General features: G+C 42.9%; 1 protein-coding gene across 1 annotated transcript; it reads left to right on the forward strand.

Moving 5' to 3' along the window:
- The first annotated feature begins 1,756 nt into the window (after window positions 1-1,756).
- Window positions 1,757-15,111, forward strand: LOC124695414. Its single transcript, XM_047228267.1, has 7 exons — window positions 1,757-1,858; window positions 3,758-3,934; window positions 4,264-4,321; window positions 10,128-10,144; window positions 10,505-10,612; window positions 12,094-12,408; window positions 15,064-15,111. The coding sequence occupies exons 1-7, from the start codon at window positions 1,757-1,759 to the stop codon at window positions 15,109-15,111; spliced, it is 825 nt and encodes a 274-aa protein (XP_047084223.1).
- Window positions 15,112-24,023: the final 8,912 nt, after the last annotated feature.

A 24,023-nucleotide genomic window follows, 5' to 3' on the forward strand; every position in this document is an offset into this window, starting at 1 on the left:
ATGACGCCTGAAGTGGACATACAAAAAAACAGGCAGTGTTCAATGATGGTTGACCATGAACGGGATGAGGAAAATCCATATTTCAATTGCAGTGGCGTGGAGCATGCTGCAATAAAATCTCACCCAAGATTCCTACATTTATGATTGTGTACACGATTATCCTAATTCATCAGATAAAAGAATGCCATCCTTCTAGTCTGGAACATAAGAAGAACAAAGTAAATGTCAAATGGATTGGCAAAATGGTTCCGTTAAGATTAAACTGAAGAAAAGAGGCGCATGAATCCCTTCAACTAAACGGCCCAGCGTTGTTCCACCAACATATCAAATTTTCACCAATCAATAGAAAAAGCAGCTCGCGGTATCACCATTCTAAACACAAAGGGGAGATAGAAGCATTAAAAGGCTCGGAACTTACATCATCCAATGAAGGTGTCGGAGAGTTACCAGGGAACTGGATAGGTTCCTTGGATGGCTCGACCCTCGCCCTCTTTGGGGAAGAAGCTCAGGGGCTCTCAGCTGGCGGTGGCTGTTTGATGTTTTGTTGGGGAGGCGAAGTTTCGTCCCCATCAGATCGAGGATCAGAAACATTATAGAGTTCAGCAGAAAAATTCAACAAAAAAATGGCAACATACAGCCAGTCAAATGACATCTTTGGCCGGAGTTGCGGCTATTACAGTAGCTAATACAAAAGGAATAACCGAACAAGATCTCTAAATGACCAATCTAGGAGTTGAAATCATTGAAGTAAGCATCTTGTTCTTCCAAGTCAGCAGTACATGTGGCCTAAGCACCGGCAGTTCCCCGACAGCGAGAGTCTGAACCTGAGCGCCGGTAGCCCGACGGAGAGGCCAGGTGGTGGAGTAGCTGCATCGCAGATCAGCCACGCCGGCGGCACGGCGGAGAGGACATCAGGCGGACTAGATGCACAGTGGAGCAGCCGCACTAGCGGCTAAAAAAACAGGCAGTGCAGCTCGATCCGCGATAGAGAAAACTTGATTCTTGTCGGCGATGAGGAGCAATGGCGAGAAATTTGGTTGAAGGAATTTGGGGAATGAGGAGCAATGGCGACCCGGGCCGTCCTTGGATAGCGACGGAATCTCTCCCTACACCTGGTGCGATGGACCGGTGGCCATGGGTCCGCTCAGCCCAACAACTTGACAGATAAAGTGCGGGAGTAGCCAATAGTGGCACACATCTCAATAGTGGCACGAGCGGTACTGCACACACATGCATGTGTGTATAAAACCCACTCTGGATAGGTACATCTATGGAATAAAAAAAATCTAGCTAGAGATACGTCCCTAGAGATACATCCTACCAACACAATAGTACTTCTACGGTATCAACAAAATAAGATACTTATACAAATGTAGAATAAAGAATCATAATTAAATATGCAAATCACATGTTCTGAAACATATTGTCTAACCCACGAGCTTCTACAACTTAAACTGATGTATTAACTTGTGATGATGACAAATACAGTAACAAGTATCTCTAAGAAATGAAACGTAACACATATAATGTTGAAATTAATTTTTGGTATCCACACAATATTTTGAAGATCTTTTTTGCTGAAATAAATATGGTGATATCTGTATTATTCACATATGGTCAAAGGGTAGTGCTGGGCGTCCCCCGGGGGATCAAATCATCCGATCCCCCGGGTCGGCAGCCGTAGGATGTGAACGATCGAACCATTCAAAACGGGTCAACGTCCCAAATAGAAAAATAAAGGAAAAAAACGCCCACGATGCAATCTGACAGCGCCATGGCCATCGTCTCTGAACTCCCGCGACCAACTCTTGTCTTCGTGGCGTCGCCGGAGAACGCTGAACGTCGCTCCTCCACGGAGGTCGACGGAGAACCAACGCGGCGTAGCCGGCGAACGCTGAATGTCGCTCCTCCACGAAGGTCGACGGAGAACCGACGCGACGTCGCCGGAGAACGCCGAACTGACGCTCCTCCACGGAGGTCGACGGAGAACCGACGCGACGTCGCCGGAGAACGCCGAACGTCGCTCCTCCACGGAGGTCGACGGAGAATCGACGCGGTGTCGCCGATACAGCTGCTAGTAGCAGCTCAGATGCGTCCTTGGTAGCAACACGGGCCGTGCCATTGTAGCAACGCCGCCTCATCCATGTAGCAACGCGGCTGTGCCATTGTAGCAGTGCCGTCACCTTCATGTAGCAACTCCGGCGATGGCTGGCAGCAACGCGGCTATGCCATTGTAGCAGCACCGCCACCTCCATGTAGCAACGCCGCCAGCCGCTGGCAGCCACTCACCTCCATGTAGCAACGCCGGCAGCCGCTGGCAGCCACTCACCTCCATGTAGCAACGCCGGCCCTGTGGCAACGCTGTCCGACAATTGTAGCAAGACAGACTGCCCCTTGTAGCAACGCCGGTCTTCGACTGTAGCAAGGCCGGCAGACCATTTGGAGCACCGGCGGTCGCCGATTGGAGCTAGGTTGGCCGCCGCTGGCAGCAAGGTCGGCTGCCGCTTGCAGCAACCCCCCAGCCACCATGGTAGCACCGCACTTCCACAAGGTAGCAGCACTGCTGCTCCCTCGGCAGCGGACGCGGTGTCGCCGTCGTGGCCTCCGCACGTAGGAGAGGCGGAGCTCGACCGCCGGAGATCAGCATGGACGCACACGAAGGCGCGGTGGCTAGAGGAGAGGAGGTCGGGGAAGCACGGCGGACACGCGCGGTGGATGCAGAGCTCGGTGTGGTGGCAGATGAAGGCACGGTGTCGCCAATAGGGGGAGGTCGGGGATGGCGGCAGCCGCACACATGGGAGATGACGAAGGCGTGGCGGCCGCGCGCAAGGGAGACGTCGAGGATGTCGCCAACACGCGCAGGAAGAGAGAGTAGCCATGAAATTGTGGAGGTGAGAGGATGCTAATAGACTCGCTTAGAAGATAAGGTAGCGACATATTTCTGCCGCTCAGCTCTGTGGGACCTACCCATGTGCGTGCGCGGAGACTCCACGAAGTCCATGACGCATCGCCTACGTGGCAGGAAGCGGACGATGAACGCTTGGATCCCCCGGGTGATCACAAGCGTTTCCCAATTTTAAATGCTCCATATTAACTAGTATCGTAAATGCCAGCTCTTTTCTTTGGAAACTTTCTTGCTCCTATATTTCTAGTCGATCAAGTTATAAATGTCCTCATTGATTTATTTCTTGATCTCAAGATTTCTTGAAGATTTCCTATATTTTATTGTGCTTAATATTTTTTATACAATCAAGTTTTAAATGCTTAACACCATTTATTCTCGATTTCCCAATATTCTTGATGTTTCTTCACACTATATATATAGAGAGACCTGAGTCCATAACATAAGGCACACCACCAGTTTCCCTCTTCGCATCTCAATGGAGAAATTAACTCATCAAATGGTGTTGTTTGTTGTTCTACTCACCAATGCAATCACTGGAGGATGTTCCTTTGAAATTCACTCTGAATTGCTCCAGCCAAGTTTGGGTCTTGCATCACGAAATAACTCTACATACTCTTATGTGAGTAGTATGTATGCCATGTACTCCCCTGTCTCATGAAACTTGCGAGATTTAATAAAATTTGCATGTATCTACATATTACATAATGTCTAGATACATCCAAATTTTAACAAATATCAGACAATTTTCATGAGACGGAGGGGTACTTAATTTGTTTGACTAGATATTACTATTTAGCATTGACATTCTGCAGGAATTTTCTTACATTTATGGTATTATTTTTATTTGGACAGTGGAGCCATCATGTGTGGCCTCCTAGAAGTGAGATAAACTATCATGGTGTAGAGGCTACACTAGATGCCCATAGCTTCAATTTACAACCTGGACAATTAACTGAAGGTGGTGTCTGGGTTATCAGTAGAGGAGATGGAAAACCATCTTCGGTCAACGGAATCCAACTTGGATGGCATGTAAGTTCAATGTATATATGAATTTTTTTTTTACTTTAAAGGTTTTTAGAAGTTTATGCTTAGTAATGTTGTGTACACCAGCCTCCCATGCAAGTTCTCTGGTGATCTAATTGGGCCCGATAGATAATACTTAGCCTACATAAGCACTATTTAGGCCTTTTATCTAAAAAAATATAACATTTGTGATTTAATTTAACATTATTGTGTCATACAAAGTGTTATGGATATAATTGTGTAGCAACCAAAGGATGTTTAGCTTAGAAGAAACTTTTGCACTATTAGTTTGTGACTTTACAACATTATTGACACGTACTACAAATCTACAACAGATTCATCCAGGCTTGTACAAGGATTCGCATACTCATTTCTACGTTGCATGGGGTGTAAGTTTCGATTTTGTAAATTAGAACTCTACAATATTGAAGTATTTTTGTTCTTAAAAATATTAGTAGTGATGGCTATCTCAGAGTGTTTAATCATGTATAGATATGAATTTATATTGTACTAGCAAAAAATGCCCGTGCGTTGCACTGGGTCTATAATAAATTAAATAATTTTAGTTGTATCATTATTTTTAAGTATGTTTGTTTCACCCAAATTTCAGTTATCTTACATGCCCCATAACTCGTCACAAAACTAATAAAACAATAACTCGACACTTAATTATTTTTCTTTCTATACGTCATATGTATCAAAAACTATGAAATCATCATGCTCAAAATCACTTGTTAAATTGCATGGATATACACTAAATTAATAAAATCTTGTCAAATCGCTAAAGAATTGGATTACATGGAAAATACCAGTTTAATTTTGAAAAGACATGATAGCACATAAAAGGATATCAATTATTTGCATTCGATGGGACGGTACGGTTCAAATAAATAGCGATTATTCAAGCCTTATCCCGCCTTATACCGCTTTGGCGTCAAATTTTAAACTTTAGCAGATCTATGAAATGGTCTGATTTTGAAGTGAAAAATTTCTTATGTAGCACAAGGTAATTATAAAACTTCTTAATGAAAAATAATATAAGATGCAGGTAGTGAAAAAAGATTTTTTTTCTCTCCATATTCTTCAATGTTAACAAACATAGCATGTTCTTACCGCAAGAAATATATAGAGAAAAATGCAGCATAAATCCAGCTAAAAACTTTGTCGACGTGGTCCTCCTTACTTCCTCTTGTAGTAGATGTTCACCTCCCCTTCTTTAGTTCAGAGATGTACATTGCATCAGTTAGGTTCAGGCAGCTTCAGTCAAAATAAGTTTACTTGCAAACTGGCTACCAATCATGTAAAAATAACTATTTCATAGAGCAATGCAAATGCAACAGTAGTTACATGTCTGCTCGTTCCTGAAGACATAGAAGTCGTGGTCGACGTTCTCTAGCTGATCATTCTGCACTCGGTCCAAGAAGCATAGTGGAAATAACAACTCACAAGCTGCACGCTGTTGTACATGATGGTTAAGCCGAGTAATGTTGGAATCTTGGAGACCATGTGTTGAAGGTTCCAAATTGCTAGTGTAGATGTAAATTTTCTCTCTGAACATGAAGACAACTATCCAGCTGCTGCTGCCGCTGGCCGCAACAGGATCCAGCTGCCGATGCATAGCCGCGCCCCTTGGCCGCCTGCACTTGTCGGGGACGATCCCATCACCGTGCGCAACCACATCGGCGAGGGCCTGCTTCCACGCGGACGCGGTAAGCTGAACCAGCGACACCACTCTGGTGAGTAGTGGTGACCTCCGGGCGACGCGTGCGTGGCATCCTGCTGCTGTTACTCGTGCAGGACGAGGCGGCCTGCAGGCGCTCCATCGCGCGGTGCTCGTCGTGGACGAGCTCTTGGCCGAGGGTGGATGATGCCGGCGGAGCGACTAAAAAATTCGAATTCAGCGGATTACGCCGACGGTTGCCATGAACATCACGTCACGCCTCTTTATCTTCCAGTTTGTCTCCTCGGTTCCTTCCTTCTTCGAGGTGGGTCCGGTGGAGGTGGGCAGTGGCAAGGGCGCAGCGGACGAACTGTCGGCGGCGTCGAGATCGAAGTAGAGCTTCCCGTCGGTAGGTAGACGTGATGGAGGAGGTTGCTTCCAAGCGGCAGGTTGAGCAGCGGTGGCCACAATCGTGGTCTGACGGTGTTATTGCTGATCGGCCACCGCACTGCCCTCACCGGCGTGGAGCATCAGTTCACGCACACGCATCAAGAGAACCAGTGTACCGATCGAGGAAAGCCGTGCAGGAACCCTCCGCAATCGCCTTGACGTCAGCCACTGGCGATCTCGAACCCAGGGCTGAAGTACAACATCGAGGAAATCCGCGCAGCAACCCTCCGCAATCGCCTTGGCGTCCATGGCTGGCCTCGCCGAAGCCGGCGGCCGGCGGCGCCGGGAGCTAGGTCAGCGTTAGGCTCCTCCCAAGTAAGAAGTCGTCTTGTTCTGCCGTACCTCCGTGTACCTCGCTGGAGACGCTGCGTGGCAAGGATTTTGGGTGCCGCGACCTGCAGATCAGCTGCAATTATATCCTGTGTGCAGGAGAAACTGTCGTGATACTCAAGGAGTTCTTCATCCGAATTGTAATCTATCTCGTCCTGTTTAATTGGTTTCTTCCTTTCGCTTATAGTATATCGAACCGGTACGTACCCAGTGTATTTTTATTTAGCGGTGGCAAACACGTAATACTTCATGGGGTGCAGGTATAGATTTGGTGGGAGGGTAAATCCGTCCAACAAAAAGTTGGACGAACGACCGAGGGAGAAATCATTTTGCTTTTATTATTAGGTATAGATTTACCCTATTGAAAATAATGCAATTACTACATTTTATATAATGCAAGAAGACTTTGGCATGTTAATTAGCATCATCATGTACCATAGAACAATAATCGTCACATGTGATATTGTAGTTAACTAGTAGAAGTGCCCGTGCGTTGCAACAGGTTTGAAATAAATTTTAGATATATCCAAAATGTGGCTGCATAATTCTTTTTGAAATATGTCCTTTCACCCCGATTTTCACTTCTCTTACTCCCTCCATCCTATTAAAGATGTCTTAATTTTTTACAAATTTGGATGCATCTTAGTGTCTAAACAAGCTAAATTTAGATAAAGTTAAGACATATTTTATTTGACGGAGGGAGTAGATGTCTCCCTACATAATAATCCTCACAAAAGTAATGAAAGAAGAATACACCATTTTGTTTCTAATTTTTCTTATATACATCACGTGTTTCCGATAGTATGAAATCAACATGCAGAAAATCACATGTTAAATTACATGGAAAGACACTAAATTAATTAAACTTTATGAAACAAGCCCCAAATTCCACATTGGCTGATTCTGAGCCCAATTCAACGCAACCAAACACAGCATAAGTTAATTATAGGCGTAAATATGCACTAGTGTGTTGCTGCGTGTTCTTTTTATTTTGGAAAAAAAGCAGCGATGCAACAACTATGTGGTTCAGTAGGGACGTAATATGAGCGTGTGCTTTTGGAAGAAAAATAGCACGCGGAGTGTTATTTCTGGAAAAAAAGAGTAAAGCATGGGCTATCACATCCAACGCAACAGTCGCGTACCTAGAGCCAGCCCACCACCCGTTCCACTCTCTCAATCTTCGACCCCAAATCCATCACTTGATTCTCTCCTCAGCCCCTCCGCCGCCACGGACTCAGCCAAACCTTCAAGCCCAGCCCCTGTTATTGGCCGACTCTGTCTATGCGCGCGGAAGCTGGACGCCCTCCCTGGCAACAGAATCCCCTCCTCATTCCTTCTCACCCGGTCGATTCGGGCCGTCGAGCAGAGCCACCTGTCGGGTAGACTGAGACGCACCGACAGAGGAAAGCGAGGTCACGGTATCGAGCTCATCGTGGTGGTTTCCGTTCCTTACGGTCACGGTATCGAGCACCATATGGGGGCGGCTTACGAAGGAACATGAGTTCGCTCAAGATCGGGGTGAGAAAGAAATTAATCCCCCAACCCATCGCCTGATTCCGACACCTCCACCAGCAATAGCCGCTGGCGCCGCTCGTGTATCACTCGTGTTGTGTCTGCCACCTATCTCCTGCCCTCGTCTCATCAGTTTTCGGCGGCGGTTAAACTCTGGGACATGCTCCAACCTCGGGTGATGCAGCCTCGAACTCGACGGTCCGCGCCACCGCTTCTGATATAGGGTGCCCCATCACGGACGCAACCAAAGCTGGGATTGAGTCCTATTTATTAACGAACGGGCGAAGTGGAGTCAACTCTGATCCGGGATTATCTCCGTGCTGACCATGAATGTTGCGAATCAGGTTGGGAAGTCGGGATAGGGGGCCTTGACTCACCTACGGACGAACCGTTATTTCCTCAACGGTGGCAATTGTTGTAATTGGCCGAAAATTAGGGGTAATAAGAAACGGACCAATAAAAAACTTTTTTTCTTTTATTATTAGATATAGACTAGCAAAAGTGTCCGTGCGTTGCACCGGAAGTAGCGAAAACTCAAACAATGCAATGAATCATCTGTGATATCATTTCTCGTACGTGCCATGATCGACTAAGGTTTTCACATTTTCTCATATTCATGACAAACATGTTTAATCCTAAGAAGATGTTTAATATCACACATGGTTGTCATCACCACCTCTATGTAATTTAAACTTGTTGCATGCTCCATTCGACATTGTAATTTTACGAACTTGGTGTTGCTGAACAAAGGTCGCCGATTAGAAAAACGATGGATAGAGAGTTTTAAAATTGGTTACCCAAATTTTGGCTCAAAGTAACTGGACATCTTTCCGATTGGGAGGCGTCGCAGTATCTATTTTCTTGGGAGCGTCGCAGCCTCGCAGGGGTATTTTTTTTATCTCGTCCAACGACACCGACCTGATCTCGATCACGATCAACCAATCCAATTTTCTTGGCGGATATGGAGTTGTCGTTCACCTTCAAAATTATTTTCAAAACCAATATTCCACACGGAAGTGCGCATTAAAATAATTTAATATATGCTTACAAATCTCAAAAACAATACTATATGATGTAAAGTGTGGCTACAACGAATTTTTTTTCTAGTTGAAAGTGAGTTCAATTCAAAAAGATTAATTTCTAGTGGCTACAAATGAGTTTTTCTAATTGCAAATCTTCCAAAGTCTAAATCATGAAATTACTGACAGTTTTTTTTAAGGCTTAGAGCAAACAGCGCCAATAAATTCGGTCAGGTCCACGGGGTTGTTGTGTTCCCTATGGCTGAATAGAAACATGCAGGATCATTTGCATAAACGAAATAGATAGATGGACCAAAATGAACAACTGATGAAGATAAAGGCTCTCTCTCCATCGTTGTCCTCTGCTCCTCTTGGAGCAGCGTCTGCCTTTTTGGAGGAGCAAGGCGGGCCCGTCCTCGAGAGGAGGGCTTCAGGCAGCTGCGCGGGCACCAGAGAGGATTCGCGATGCTCCTTTTTTTCGCTGTGGAGCTGCCCGGCCTTATTTTCTATGCTCCCCTCCCGAATATCTCGATTCAGCGCCCCTCTATGCTCTATGTTACTTTAAGATTGCACTTTCTGGCTCTCCCTTTCTCATTCCGCAGTCCATCATAGGTTATGTTTATTTACGGATCCGTGCAATCCTTCCTTGAATTCTCACCCATCGAGAGTACAAAGGAGCTGCTGGTTGGCTTGTTTGACTCCCGACTCAGCTCGACAATCAGCAACTTGGGATGCTATATAAATCGGTGGGGTTTAATTTGACGAGGCGAGGTGGGACTATCGTCTATCAAACACAGCTACAATTTTGGTTACCCTATAATCCCGCTTCTTTACCGGTTGAATAATGGACCATTTTTTAGCTACGCGGCCCAGTACGTACAAAGGCCCACAGGAGTCATCGATAGTGGAAGGAAACAATCGATTCCATCGGTGGGACAAAACAGACTCGATACTGACTTATGGATGACATGGTGGGTAATTTTTGTCAACTTTAAGGGTTGTTTAAAGTTGGACGAAAATTTTGGGGAGAAACCTTACTTCCTTTATTAGTAGGTAAAGATTTATGTCATGTAAGTCGTTACCTTGGGCAACAATGGTACACCTACGAGCTGTTTTTACGGGATCCTCCTTACGGGCAAACGTGGAGGATCATGGTGGGGTTTCAGTTCCTAAAATCATGGAAGGGGAAAAAGGTGCACCAACTGAATTGATTCACCTCATCCCGTAGAAAAATCCCGTAACAAAGTCCCCATAAGTCTACCATAATTGTTACCTTGGGCATCACTCCTCCTGTCGAGTTTCTTAATCATGCGTGTATTTCTAGATTATCAATTTGACCAACCTAGTACGAGACATATAGAATACAAAAGCATATCATTATGAACTTCTGATGTAATATTTTCCAATGGTATGATTTTTGTGTTAAATAATTTATATTATACAAGTAACAGTAACGATCTATGGATACACTTGAGACTAATAAACCCAACCGGAGGGAGTACAAAATATAAATATCATAATAAAAGCTCATGTAAAGGTCTATCACATTCAAAAAGTTTATAAGATTTGTCATTGCAATGGCAGATTGGTGTATCTCCTGCCAAGGGGTGCTTTAACATGGTTTGCCCTGGATTTAAGAAGACATCATCAAACACTGCCCCAGGAGATGTCATCCATGGAAACAAACCGAGCATCACAATAAGGATACTGAAGGTACAATATTAGTTATGAAATGTACTACATTGTTTCTTGTGGTTTCTTATGACAATTATTATTCAAAGATGGTTAATTTTTGATTTTGTTACATTATTCCCATTAGTGTGCATGATGCCTATTGCAACATATATGCATGATTTCATTGCAACCTACTTGGACAGTTGAACTTATATGAATGTGACAATGATGTGGATAATTGTGAGTGAAATTTTATACGAAATAAGTTTGATGCACTAATTTATCCTATTCTCCAGGCGTGTACGACCACTTTCTTTTTTACCTTTTGGGAATTTTTTTATAATCCAAAAAGCACCACAATATGTGTTTTTGGATTTAGCTTTTGAATGAATGTTGTTGGATGATGGTATGAGCAAAAAGCACCTATTTAGGTACTTTTTCTTTTCTAATACGCCAAATTTAATAAGGCCAAAATTAAGGCTAGCCAAACACCCCATCACGTGTAAGTGTGTGTTATGGTATCGCTTACATGGCTTAAAGTCTTCTACTACATGGTCTACAGTCGCATGCCTATAATTCACAAAATTTTAATTATGTAAATGAAATTAGTTTTGCCTCTCTAGCTAGCATTCACACAAAAAAACAAAGATGTGAGTTTCACTATATTTAGCGTAATAGAAAACAATAGTTCAATGCCATTGAATCTACAATCTAGGATGTGATTGAGGACATATTTTATATGTATGTACATATATAAATCCAGATGACATATTATTCAATAATATATTTGTATTTTGTTAAGGTTTTAGACTAGTATTATATAGTTTGAACTTACTTGACTCAATAAAGTTAACATTGTTCGTGAGGGGTCACAAGAGGTCGGTCATCAACCTTATGTTGACGTGTCTTGTTGGATTCAAATTCATTTTTGTAGCACATAGTCTTTCGAAGATCATTCGTGCTGAAACAATTGTGCCTATATCTCTATCATTTCCATACGATCAAATTTTAGATGCTCCATATTAACTAGTTTCATCAATGTTCCTTTTTTTAGACTTTCTTACTCATATGTTTGGAGTCCAAGGATCTGATCAAGTTTTAAGTGCCCTAATTGATTTGTTTCTTAAGCTTAATATTTATTGAAGATTAATAGATTTCCCATGTTTTGAATTTTTATATTATCGGGTTTAATGCACACCACCAAATATTCTCGATTTCCCTTATGCTCGAAATTCCTTCTCACTATATATATATAGAGCCGAACATGTGTATTTGTATACCACACAATTATTTTAATTGAAAATCTTATTCAAATTAATTTGAATGCATTGTAAATCTAGATAAAAGGAGACTAGTTACATATAAATAAAATGGTTCTATATTTCTAGAGTATGCACTCCCACTTCTCATATACTGCATAGAGAAATCAATTACACCTTTTTATTATCTTGTATAAAAATATTAGTAAATGAGATGTTCTTATGCCAATAGATACATGTACTTGTTGTCCATGCTTGCAGGACAAAAATACGGGTGATTGGAACGTATACTATGGATTGAATCGAGATTCTCCTAAAAAAGTGGGTTACTTCCCGCGTTCCTTACTTCCAGGAATGATAGATAAACCAGTGGAGCTTAGAGTTGGTGGCTATGTATCTCACGAGAAACCAACACCAAGTCCTCCCATGGGAAATGGCTACGTGCCATCAAGCGGCAACGCAGCATCCATCAATAGTCTTAATTTTATTGATGCAGATGGTATTTACCATGTCGTCAATGAAGATCTGCCATATGTCATAAGTCGTGAAGAATGTCATAAGCAGCTCAAATCGTACATTACTAATTATTATAAAGGCTTGTTTGGTCCTCCGGAGGAAAGTACTTTCTCTCTTAATGAGGATTTAACGGCCGATATACCCCAAGTTTCCGTTGCGGAAAATGGTCTACTAACCGCACCTTATACTGAGGAAGAGGTTCAGAAGGCAGTTTTCCAAATGGAATGCAATAAAGCACCGGGTCCTGATGGTTTCCCAGCTGAGTTTTATCAAACTTTCTGGGATACGATCAAATCGGACCTTCTAGAATTGTTCAGTGACCTACACTCTGGACAGCTAGAATTATTTCGTCTAAATTTTGGTGAAGTAATCTTGTTACCGAAAGTTAATGAGGCAGAAAGGATTCAACAATATAGACCTATCTGCCTATTAAATGTAAGTTTCAAGATTTTCACGAAAGTGGCCACCATTAGACTTAATACGGTCGCGGATCATGTTGTCCAGCCATCACAGACGGCCTTTATGCAAGGAAGAAACATCCTTGATGGAGTGGCGGTCTTGCATGAGACGGTACATGAGATGCATTCTAAGAAATTAAATGGGGTTATTTTGAAACTAGATTTTGAAAAGGCGTATGATAAAGTTAAGTGGTCGTTTCTACAGCAAACACTCAGGATGAAAGGTTTTTCTCCAGAGTGGCGCGCTCTGATAAATGATTTTATGTATGGTGGTAGTGTCGCAATCCGGGTCAATGATGACACCGGTCACTATTTCCAAACACGAAAGGGGTTACGCCAAGGGGATCCGTTATCACCGATGTTGTTTAACATTGTAGCGGATATTCTGGCTATACTTATAGAGCGGGCTAAGGCTGATGGCCAGATTGAAGGTGTGATTCCACATCTAGTTGATGGTGGCTTATCTATTCTTCAATACGCTGATGATACAATTCTATTTATGGATCATGATCTTGAAAAAGCTCAAAACTTGAAATTAATCTTGGCGGCCTTTGAGCAATTGTCAGGATTGAAAATCAATTTCCATAAGAGTGAATTGTTCTGCTTCGGTGATGCCCAAAATGATGCGACTCGTACGCAGAGTTGTTTGGTTGTGGGCAAGGCCAATTTCCGATTCGTTATTTGGGTATTCCGATTCATTATCGGAGACTTACAATCGCGGAATGGAAATTAGTGGAAGAAAGACTACAAAAACGCCTTAGTAGCTGGAAAGGCAAGTTGTTGTCCCTAGGTGGAAGATTGATACTCATTAATTCGGTACTCACAAACATGGTACTGTATATGTTATCATTTTTCATCTTACCAAAAGGAATTCTGCATAAACTCGATTATTATCGATCCAGATTCTTTTGGCAAGGGGACAAGTGAGAAAAAGAAATATCGATCGGTTAAGTGGAGTATAGTTTGTAGTCCCAAAGACCAAGGTGGGCTTGGAGTTCATGATTTGGAAGTCAAGAATTCGGCCCTATTGGGAAAATGGCTGTTTAAGCTCCTCACCGAGGATGGGATTTGCGCAGACTATCCTTCGGCGAAAGTATATCGGTTCGAAGACATTATCCCAAATGGTTTGGAAACCAGGGGATTCTCACTTCGGGCCGGGCTAATGGCGACTAAAAATGAATTTTTTCGCCATGGCACTTTCTCAATCAGAAATGGAGCACAAATACGTTTCGGGAAGATGCTTGGCTTGACAACGCACCCCTAAGTGAACAAGTATCCAGCTCTTTATAGGATTGTTCGTCGTCAAGGTGATACCATTGCTACCGTAATGGCTACCTCACCCCCGAATGTGACGTTCGGACGGGTTTTACTTGGACAAAGACTTGCGGCATGGAATACCTTAATTCAACGGCTCGGGGATATTCAATTATCGGACGAACCGGACGAATTTAGATGGAACCTTCATGCCAACGGTGCTTTCTCCGTGAAATCTTTCTACAACGCGATCCTTCTTTACGATCTACCGAGTTGATAATAATAAAAAGATTTGGAAGATGAAGATACCATTAAAAATTAAAATTTTTGGATGGTATCTTCGTCGAGGAGTAATCCTCACCAAAGATAATCTTGTTAAGCGTAATTGGCATGGAAGCACTCGATGTGTTTTCTCGTCAACAGGACGAAACAATCAAGCATTTGTTCTTCCAAGTGCCGGTTCGCGAGATCTATATGGTCAGTCATCCAAGTAGCGTCTACCCCGTACCCTCCGACCAGTGTTGCCAATGTTTTTGGTAATTGGCTCCATGGGGTTGATTCAAGGTTTAAGTTGCTTCTTAGGGTGGGGGCGCTAGCAGCTTATCCGGGCGCTTTGGCTATGTAGAAATGACAAGATTTTTAATGATAAAAATTGCTCTTTGTTGCAGGTCATCTACGGATGTACAGGTATTCTCCGTTCGTGGTTACCTCTTCAGACGACCGGAGAACCGAGACCTGTTTACGGAGGTCTCGTACACGGTTGGAGGCTACGGCGAGGGATACTTTTTCCCAACATGGGTGGCAGCATAGTCTACGGATAGATGCCCCACCTATTTCTTAGGCGTTATATGTTTCATCTTGATGTGTATCTCGCCTAGTTTTTTGCTTTTATCACTTTCGAACCTGAGACAACATAAACGGCTGTGTGCATCCTGGTTATGCAGAGGCTGGATGTAATTGCTTATAAAAGTAATGAAAGCATCCTTTATCGAAAAAAAAAAACATTGACCATGGACGATTCTTCTATGGGGGACCTGGTTGTTCTGATTGAGTGGCGAAATGTAGTGGCTGGCCCAAAAACTTGATGAAGCCTTGGGAAACATGCGTAAGATGTCAATCTTTTGACAAATTATTGCATAATGTCATATAATACAAGCAAAGACACCATCGGGAAAGCCTGGATGGCTTCCTAAGATCCGCATGTGGCCATATGCTCGACATGTACTCCACCAACCACCTAAGATTAATTCTCCCTAAAGTTTAATAATAAAGCATCTTTTATATCTCTCCAAATATTATTCTAAAGTTCATTAATTTTGCGGGAAATTTTAAATGCTTAAGGTTTTACATGATTGAAACACTTTTTCACATGGTGTGAGGTGAAACTCGATGTGGCTCTAGTAGTTCACACTACAAATTTGTTTTGTTATTAATAACTATCAAAATTTGTGGTAAAAGCGTTTTTTCATGGCTAAAGAGTCATTTACAATGGAATTTTATTCGTGGTTGAACCAATGTTATTTAAAGATCTACCACGGATTTCGCGATCCGTGGTGGATGAGTAGGCACTAACTTCGTAAACTCCCGTCATGGTAGATGTGATTTTGGCAGGCCATTGACTGCTAGCGTTCTACCAACTGCCACAGGGCAAGCATTGTTAACTCGACGGTGATGTCATCATTTCATTATTGGCGACGTCATTTCGTTTAATGATGACATCGCCTCACCTACCAATGCATAACCGGTGACCAATTATGTCACCCGTTTACCAATGATGGCACCTCGTGTCTGACGTGGCTCACTACGACACGTCTATCAATGTGTGACGGTTTCCTCATAAAAGTATGGAGATCTATCATCGATTGTCCAAGCTCCTGATGATTTTTTATTTTCTTGACATAAATCTATCTCAGACCTGCTTGGGCCCAAAAAAATATGACAGCGGTCTCTAACCGTCAATTGTTGTCCAAGGCTTACATTCACTAGTGATGGGCAGCCCAAACAACACTCCTGGTGTCACAAGATTCGTGCTTTGAGCTGGTCAACACACATAGACCCACCCATTGTGCGTACGTGTTCACATACTATTCTAGTCTAGCGTCTCCTTGTCAGACCTAGATCCACACATTTTCTCACAAGATTCCAACGCTATACCACATGGACACACATGTAAGGTCAAGACAACTACTTTCTACACAAGGTTTGTCGTCGCGACCACCTATAAAGAAGTGAAGTGGTCGTGTCTTGTCAATACGACCAACCTAGGATCCATATGACAGGTGTGGAACCAGATTTTTTGCGCAAATGCGCGTCCACGTGTCTACCAGCCATCATGTCGTGGTAGAGTGGCCATGGATGTTAGTTGAAGGATCACCTGAAATAAAGTGATATGGACCATGCTTTCATGGTGCCATAAGTGGGGCCCATGTGATACTTCTGGGCACACCCTTTACGCTTGAGTGCGCTTACATGTGTCGAACATGCATCTCGACTTGCACGACCATACCCACATGTAAATCTAATTTCTCTACGATTGTCCCTTTTGGAACCTGTAGGTAGAGAGGTGGATCGGCCCACACTACCAGTGTGACCTCTCGTACTACCCGGCGAGTTCATTACGGGTTGACAGAGCTAGGCCCAACTCATTAAGGGTAAGTGGGTTGAAACTACGAAATAAGAAAGTCTTGAAACAATTCAGGTGGGGGCAACAAAGGTCTTTTTTTTATAAACCATAATATATTATGCAAACAAGCCGCCTCATTAAAAACCTTCAAGTCCACTTAGGTACCCTGGTGAGGAAAAGAGTGCGTAAAAACTTGCTGCCCCAGAATCACAGAATGGTTACATCATCCACAAGCTATGGAAATAAGAAAAAAGGCGGATCATCAATCCAAAAACTACTATCCTGATCATCTATAGATTTCGCTACAAGATCAGCCGCCTTATTTGCTTCTCGAGGACAGTGGTAAATTTGTGCTGACTCGAGCCCTGCCATGATCAGTCTGCACTCATTGATAAAGGGTGTCCCAGCTATCCTATTCATTTGTGGATCATGAAAGGCATTCACCACATCCATCGAATCTATCTCAACATCCACTCTATTACATCCCATTCTTTCAATCAACCGTAGTCCATCACGTACCGCTTGTGCTTCAGCAGTAGTAACATCAATCACCCTATCAATATTCACTCGACAAGCTGCGATAAATTGACCTGATGAGTCTCGTATTATACATCCAGAAGCGCCTTCCTTGTCTCTAGATTCACGGCTGCATCGGTGTTTAACTTTACCTTCCCAGCCGGGGGTTTCACCCATCCCTTCTTCGGCATTCCACATGTATTAGTTCGAGCTTTTCCACAATTATCTACCATTTCTTTGATAGATAAAGCTAATCTGGTTGGGCTAGGAGCACTACCCTTATTCTTGATTTCTCTGCGTCGCCACCATAAACCAAGAAGCTACATCAACCACTTCCTTCATTGGTAATCCTCTCAGCGATTCTAGATTTGGTAATTTGGATATGAGAAGATGCTCCAACACAACACTATCTGATTGATTTTCCATGGTTGCCTGTTGTATATATTCATCCAGCTCAAGAGCCTTCCATACTTCTCTTGCTCGATCACATCTGAATAGCATATGATGGATGTCTTCCGCTCCCCACTCACAAGCGGGGCATTGGCCTGAATTGCCGACGTGCCGATTGGCCAAAATACACATGCAGGGTATGATTCCATGCAACACCCTCTAAATAAAAATTCTCACATTTGCTGGGACTACTAGCTTCCATGTTTCCTTCCAAACGGGGTTAGTCTGTGAAGTACCAGCGTCCTCTCTTCTCCTCGAGCGACTTCCATATTGGTGTTACCATTCCAAGTGATAAGCCGACCTGACGGAAAAAATACCGTTTCTTGTTTCATGCCATGCAACAGAATCATCTGGATCCCGGGGGATAGAGGGATAGCCTGTATTCTGTGCACATCAATAGGGTAGAAATTTTCCTCCAGTAGATCTACATCCCAACTCTCCGTGACTGGATCAATAAGCTCTGATACTTTACCAATTATTGTACCATTTCTTCTTGTAAGAACTCTCTGTGTACGGCTATTTGGGAGCCAAGGGTCTTGCGATACATTAATATTTGACCCATTGCCTACTCTCCAATTGTAGCCGCGTTTAAAAGTTTCCATCCCAGCCATCAGACTTTGCCAAGTAAACGATGCACCCTTCTTCAGTTCTGCCGTCAATAAATCCCCAGAGGGGTACGTAGTACTTAGCTCTCAATACTTGGGCACACAATGATTCAGGTTCATTCGCCAATCTCCAAATCTGCTTCGCCAACATCGCAAGGTTAAAACAGTGTAGGTCCCTGAAACCCACCCCCCTTGCTTTTTTGGCATACACATTTTCCACCAGGAGTACCAGTGCATACATTTATTCTCATCCTTCTCTCCCCACCAAAAGCGAGCAATGGCCGCTGCAATAGCTTTGCATATTCCTTTTGGTAGTTTAAAAACAGACATTGCATATGAAGGTATCGCCTGCGCTACCGCCTTTAGTAAAATTTCCTTTCCTCCCATCAACAAGTTCGTTTTGTTCCAGCCGCTAATGATTTGACACACCCGTTTGACCAAGTACTGGAAACAGTCTGTTCGATCCATACCCACTTGTGCTGGAAGTCCCAAATACTTCTCCGTGAGAGCTTCGGAGTTTATATTTAGAATCGCGCATACCTCCTCCTTATTCTGCACACTTGTGTTAGGGCTAAAAAATATACTCGACTTTGGATCACTCACCAACTGTCCCAAGCTGGCACAGTACATGTCTAGCACTTTCCGAAGTGTATTAGCATTAGGCGCATCTGCCTTCATTAGAACCAGTGAATCATCGGTAAAAAATAGGTGAGATACCGATGGTGCCCCACGACACACTCTGACTCCTTGAATGCCTCCACTCTCTTCTTCATGTGATAGCAAGCTTGAGAGACCCTCAGCATAAAGCAAAAATAAGTACGGCGAGAGGGGATCCCCTTGCCACAAACCCCTTGTCGGACTAAACGTATCTGTCTCATCCGAATTTAACCACACTCGATAGCTAACAATGGACACGCATGCTATGATCAAGTTCACCCATTGTTCTGCAAATCCAAGTTTCATCATCATGGGCAACAAAGGTCTATTTAGCAAAAACAATATGGGCTAGAGGGAAGCCCCTCGGGCATGCATATGGCTCTGACACTCTTGTTGGCCCTCGTCGGCAGCCTTGAAGCTATTTCTCGCTAACAAGCGTGGTAAAAAGTAATTTTATTGATGAGAAGGGGTTACAAGCTTGTCTAGAACGCTATCATCAATAGCAAGTTGAGGATCCAAGACCAGATCCTAACAATAGACAATACTTCGCTTCGGACCTTTGATACGTCTCCGACGTATCGATAATTTCTTATGTTCTATGCCATATTATTGATGATACCTACATGTTTTATGCACACTTTATGTCATATTCGTGCATTTTCTGGAACTAACCTATTAACAAGATGCCGAAGTGCCGGTTCCTGTTTTCTCGCTGTTTTTGGTTTCAGAAATCCTAGTAACGAAATATTCTCGGAATTGGACGAAACAAAGACCCGGGGGCCTATTTTTCCACGGAGCTTCCGGAAGACCGAAGAACATACGAAGTGGGGCCACGAGGTGGCGACACCACGTGGCGGCGCGGCCGGGGGGGCCCGCGCCGCCCTATGGTGTGGCCCCCTCGTCCGGCCCCCGACTCTGCCCTTCCGCCTACTTAAAGCCTCCGTCGCGAAACCCCTGATGCGAAAAACCACGATACGGAAAACCTTACTGGAGATCTCCTCCGGCACCCTGCCGGAGAGGGGATTCATCTCCCGGAGGACTCTACACCGCCATGGTCGCCTCCGGAGTGATGAGTGAGTAGTTCACCCCTGGACTATGGGTCCATAGCAGTAGCTAGATGGTTGTCTTCTCCTCATTGTGCTTCATTGTTGGATCTTGTGAGCTGCCTAACATGATCAAGATCATCTATCTGTAATTCTATATGTTGTGTTTGTCGGGGTCCGATGGATAGAGAATACCATGTCATGTTAATTATCAAGTTATTACATATGTGTTGTTTATGATCTTGCATGCTCTCCGTTTCTAGTAGAGGCTCTGGCCAAGTTTTTACTTTTAACTCCAAGAGGGAGTATTTATGCTCGATAGTGGGTTCATGCCTGCATTGACACTGGGACGGTGACGGAAAGTTCTAAGGTTGTGTTGTCGTTGTTGCCACTAGGGATAAAACATTGGCGCTATGTCCGAGGATGTAGTTGTTGATTACATTACGCACCATACTTAATGCAATTGTCCGTTGTTTAGCAACTTAATACTGGAGGGGTTCGGATGATAACCTGAAGGTGGACTTTTTAGGCATAGATGCGGTTGGATGGCGGTCTATGTACTTTGTCGTAATGCCCAATTAAATCTCACTATACTTATCATGTCATGTATGTGCATTGTTATGCCCTCTCTATTTGTCAATTGCCCGACTGTAATTTGTTCACCCAACATGCTTTTATCTTATGGGAGAGACACCTCTAGTGAACTGTGGACCCCGGTCCATTCTTTAATACTGAAATACAAATCTGCTTGCAATACTTGTTTTACTATTTTCTCTCGCAAACAATCATCTTCCACACAATACGGTTAATCCTTTGTTACAGCAAGCCGGTGAGATTGACAACCTCAGCTGTTTCGTTGGGGCAAAGTACTTTGGTTGTGTTGTGCAGGTTCCACGTTGGCGCCGAAATCTACGGTGTTGCGCCGCACTACATCCCGCCGCCATCAACCTTCAACGTGCTTCTTGGCTCCTCCTGGTTCGATAAACCTTGGTTTCTTTCTGAGGGAAAACTTGCTGCTGTGCGCATCATACCTTCCTCTTGGGGTTGCCCAACGAACGTGTGAAATACACGCCATCAAGGATATTTTCTGGCGCCGTTGCCGGGGATCTCAAGACACGCTGCAAGGGGAGTCTCCACTTCTCAATCTCTTTACTTTGTTTTTGTCTTGATTTATTTTATTTACTACTTTGTTTGCTGCATTATATCAAAACACAAAAAAATTAGTTGCTAGTTTTACTTTATTTACTGTCTTGTTTGCTATATCAAAAACACAAAAAAATTAGTTACTTACATTTACTTTACTTATTTCATCATGTTTCCTTTTAATTTTACCGCAAAGAACATACCGGTAGGACAAGGGTCTATAATTGGGAGGAACAATATAGAGGAATTTTTCACCCATGTTAGTACCGTTGAAAATTTTGAAGATAGACACTTGGTAGAACTTGCTCCTACTTATGAAATTGCTGCTGCTGCTTTAGTTCGCCTGTTGGAAACTAAATTTGTTAATCTTAATCCTATAATCCAACACATGTTTCTTACACTTGGTGATTTGGAAGAGGGGGAAAAGAAAGATTTTGTTTTAGAAACCCTTCTTAGAGAATTTGGTGGTCTAGCAAGAGAGGCTAGAAAGGTCTTCGCTAAATTTAATATGCTTGGTTCTCATACTAATTTTGTTAATCTCCTTGAAAAGATGGATATGGATAGAATAAGATACACTAATAATATTGATGATGGTGGGGAGATCAAAGCACCAATACCATGCAAACTCCTAGCTATGAATGATGCACTAGAAAATAACTATGCTTGGCTTGTTCCTGAAAATTTGTTCGATGAGAGTAGCAAGCCCAAGACTAATGAAAAGGGAGACGCTGAAACTTATGTATCCAATATACTATGCATGGTTGAGAAAACTCCAAACCCCGCTGTAGGTGCACCACCCTTCGATAATACTTGAGATACACTTTTCGCGCCTAGGCTGAAAGGCGTTAAAGAAAAGCGCTTATGGGAGACAACCCATGTTTTTACTACAGTATTTTTGTTTTATATTCGTGTCTTGGAAGTTGTTTACTACTGTAGCAACCTCTCCTTATCTTAGTTTTATGTTTTATTGTGCCAAGTAAAGTCTTTGATAGAAAAGTAAGTACTAGATTTGGATTACTGCGCAGTTCCAGATTTCTTTGCTGTCACGAATCGGGTCTATCTCCCTGTAGGTAGCTCAGAAAATTAAGCCAATTTACGAGCATGATCCTCAGATATGTACGCAACTTTCATTCAATTTGAGCATTTTCGTTTGAGCAAGTCTGGTGGCCTAATAAAATCCATCTTTACGGACTGTTCTGTTTTGACAGATTCTGTCTTTTATTTCGCATTGCCTCTTTTGCTATGTTGGATGAATTTCTTTGATCCATTAATGTCCAGTAGCTTTATGCAATGTCCAGAAGTGTTAAGAATGATTGTGTCACCTCTGAACATGTGAATTTTTATTATGCACTAACCCTCTAATGAGTTGTTTTGAGTTTGGTGTGGAGGAAGTTTTCAAGGATCAAGAGAGGAGTATGATGCAATATGATCAAGGAGAGTGAAAGCTCTAAGCTTGGGGATGCCCCGGTGGTTCACCCCTGCATATTCTAAGAAGACTCAAGCATCTAAGCTTGGGGATGCCCAAGGCATCCCCTTCTTCATCGACAACATTATCAGGTTCCTCCCCCGAAACTATATTTTTATTCCGTCACATCTTATGTACTTTGCTTGGAGCGTCGGTTTGTTTTTGTTTTTTTGTTTTGTTTGAATAAAATGGATCCTAGCATTCACTTTATGGGAGAGAGACACGCTCCGCTGTTGCATATGGACAAATATGTCCTTAGGCTCTACTCATAGTATTCATGGCGAAGTTTCTTCTTCGTTAAATTGTTATATGGTTGGAATTGGAAAATGCTACATGTAGTAACTCTAAAATGTCTTGGATAATGTGATACTTGGCAATTGTTGTGCTCATGTTTAAGCTCTTGCATCATATACTTTGCACCCATTAATGAAGAAATACTTAGAGCTTGCTAATTTGGTTTGCATATTTGGTTTCTCTAGAGTCTAGATAACATCTAGTATTGAGTTTTGAACAACAAGGAAGACGGTATGGAGTCTTATAATGTTTACCATATGTCTTTTATGTGAGTTTTGCTGTACCGTTCATCCTTGTGTTTGTTTCAAATAACCTTGCTAGCCTAAACCTTGTATCGAGAGGGAATATTTCTCATGCATCCAAAATCCTTGAGCCAACCACTATGCCATTTGTGTCCACCATACCTACCTACTACATGGTATTTATCCGCCATTCCAAAGTAAATTGCTTGAGTGCTACCTTTAAAATTCCATCATTCACCTTTGCAATATATAGCTCATGGGACAAATAGCTTAAAAACTATTGTGGTATTGAATATGTACTTATGCACTTTATCTCTTATTAAGTTGCTTGTTGAGCGATAACCATGTTTCGGGGACGCCATCAACTATTCTTTGTTGGATATCATGTGAGTTGCTATGCATGTCCGTCTTGTCTCGAAGCAAGAGAGATCTACCACCTTCATGGTTGGAGCATGCATATTGTTAGAGAAGAACTTTGGGCCGCTAACTAAAGCCATGATTCATGGTGGAAGTTTCAGTTTGGACATATATCCTCAATCTCATATGAGAATAATAATTGTTGCCACATGCTTATGCATTAAAGAGGAGTCCATTATCCGTTGTCCATGTTGTCCCGGTATGGATGTCTAAGTTGAGAATAATCAAAAGCGAGAAATCCAAAATGCGAGCTTTCTCCTTAGACCTTTGTACAGGCGGCATGGAGGTACCCCATTGTGACACTTGGTCAAAACATGTGCATTGCAAAGATCCGGTAGTCCAAGTTAATTAGGACAAGGTGCGGGCACTATTAGTATACTATGCATGAGACTTGCAACTTGTAAGATATAATGTACATAACTCATATGCTTTATTACTACCGTTGACAAAATTGTTTCATGTTTTCAAAATAAAAGCTCTAGCACAAATATAGCAATCGATGCTTTCC

Source organism: Lolium rigidum, chromosome 3, assembly GCF_022539505.1.
Source record: "Lolium rigidum isolate FL_2022 chromosome 3, APGP_CSIRO_Lrig_0.1, whole genome shotgun sequence".
Lineage (NCBI taxonomy): Eukaryota > Viridiplantae > Streptophyta > Magnoliopsida > Poales > Poaceae > Lolium > Lolium rigidum.

What these genes read in the sequence shown, in the direction of transcription:
- LOC124695414 (XM_047228267.1), top strand. Translation starts at nt 1,757, where the DNA reads ATGCAATCTGACAGCGCCATGGCCATCGTCTCTGAACTCCCGCGACCA. An exon ending in GAATCCAACTTGGATGGCAT is followed by an intron (nt 3,935 to 4,263) that starts GTAAGTTCAATG and finishes AATCTACAACAG; the next exon opens with ATTCATCCAGGCTTGTACAA. An exon ending in ATAAGCAGCTCAAATCGTAC is followed by an intron (nt 12,409 to 15,063) that starts ATTACTAATTAT and finishes AAAAAAAAAAAC; the next exon opens with ATTGACCATGGACGATTCTT.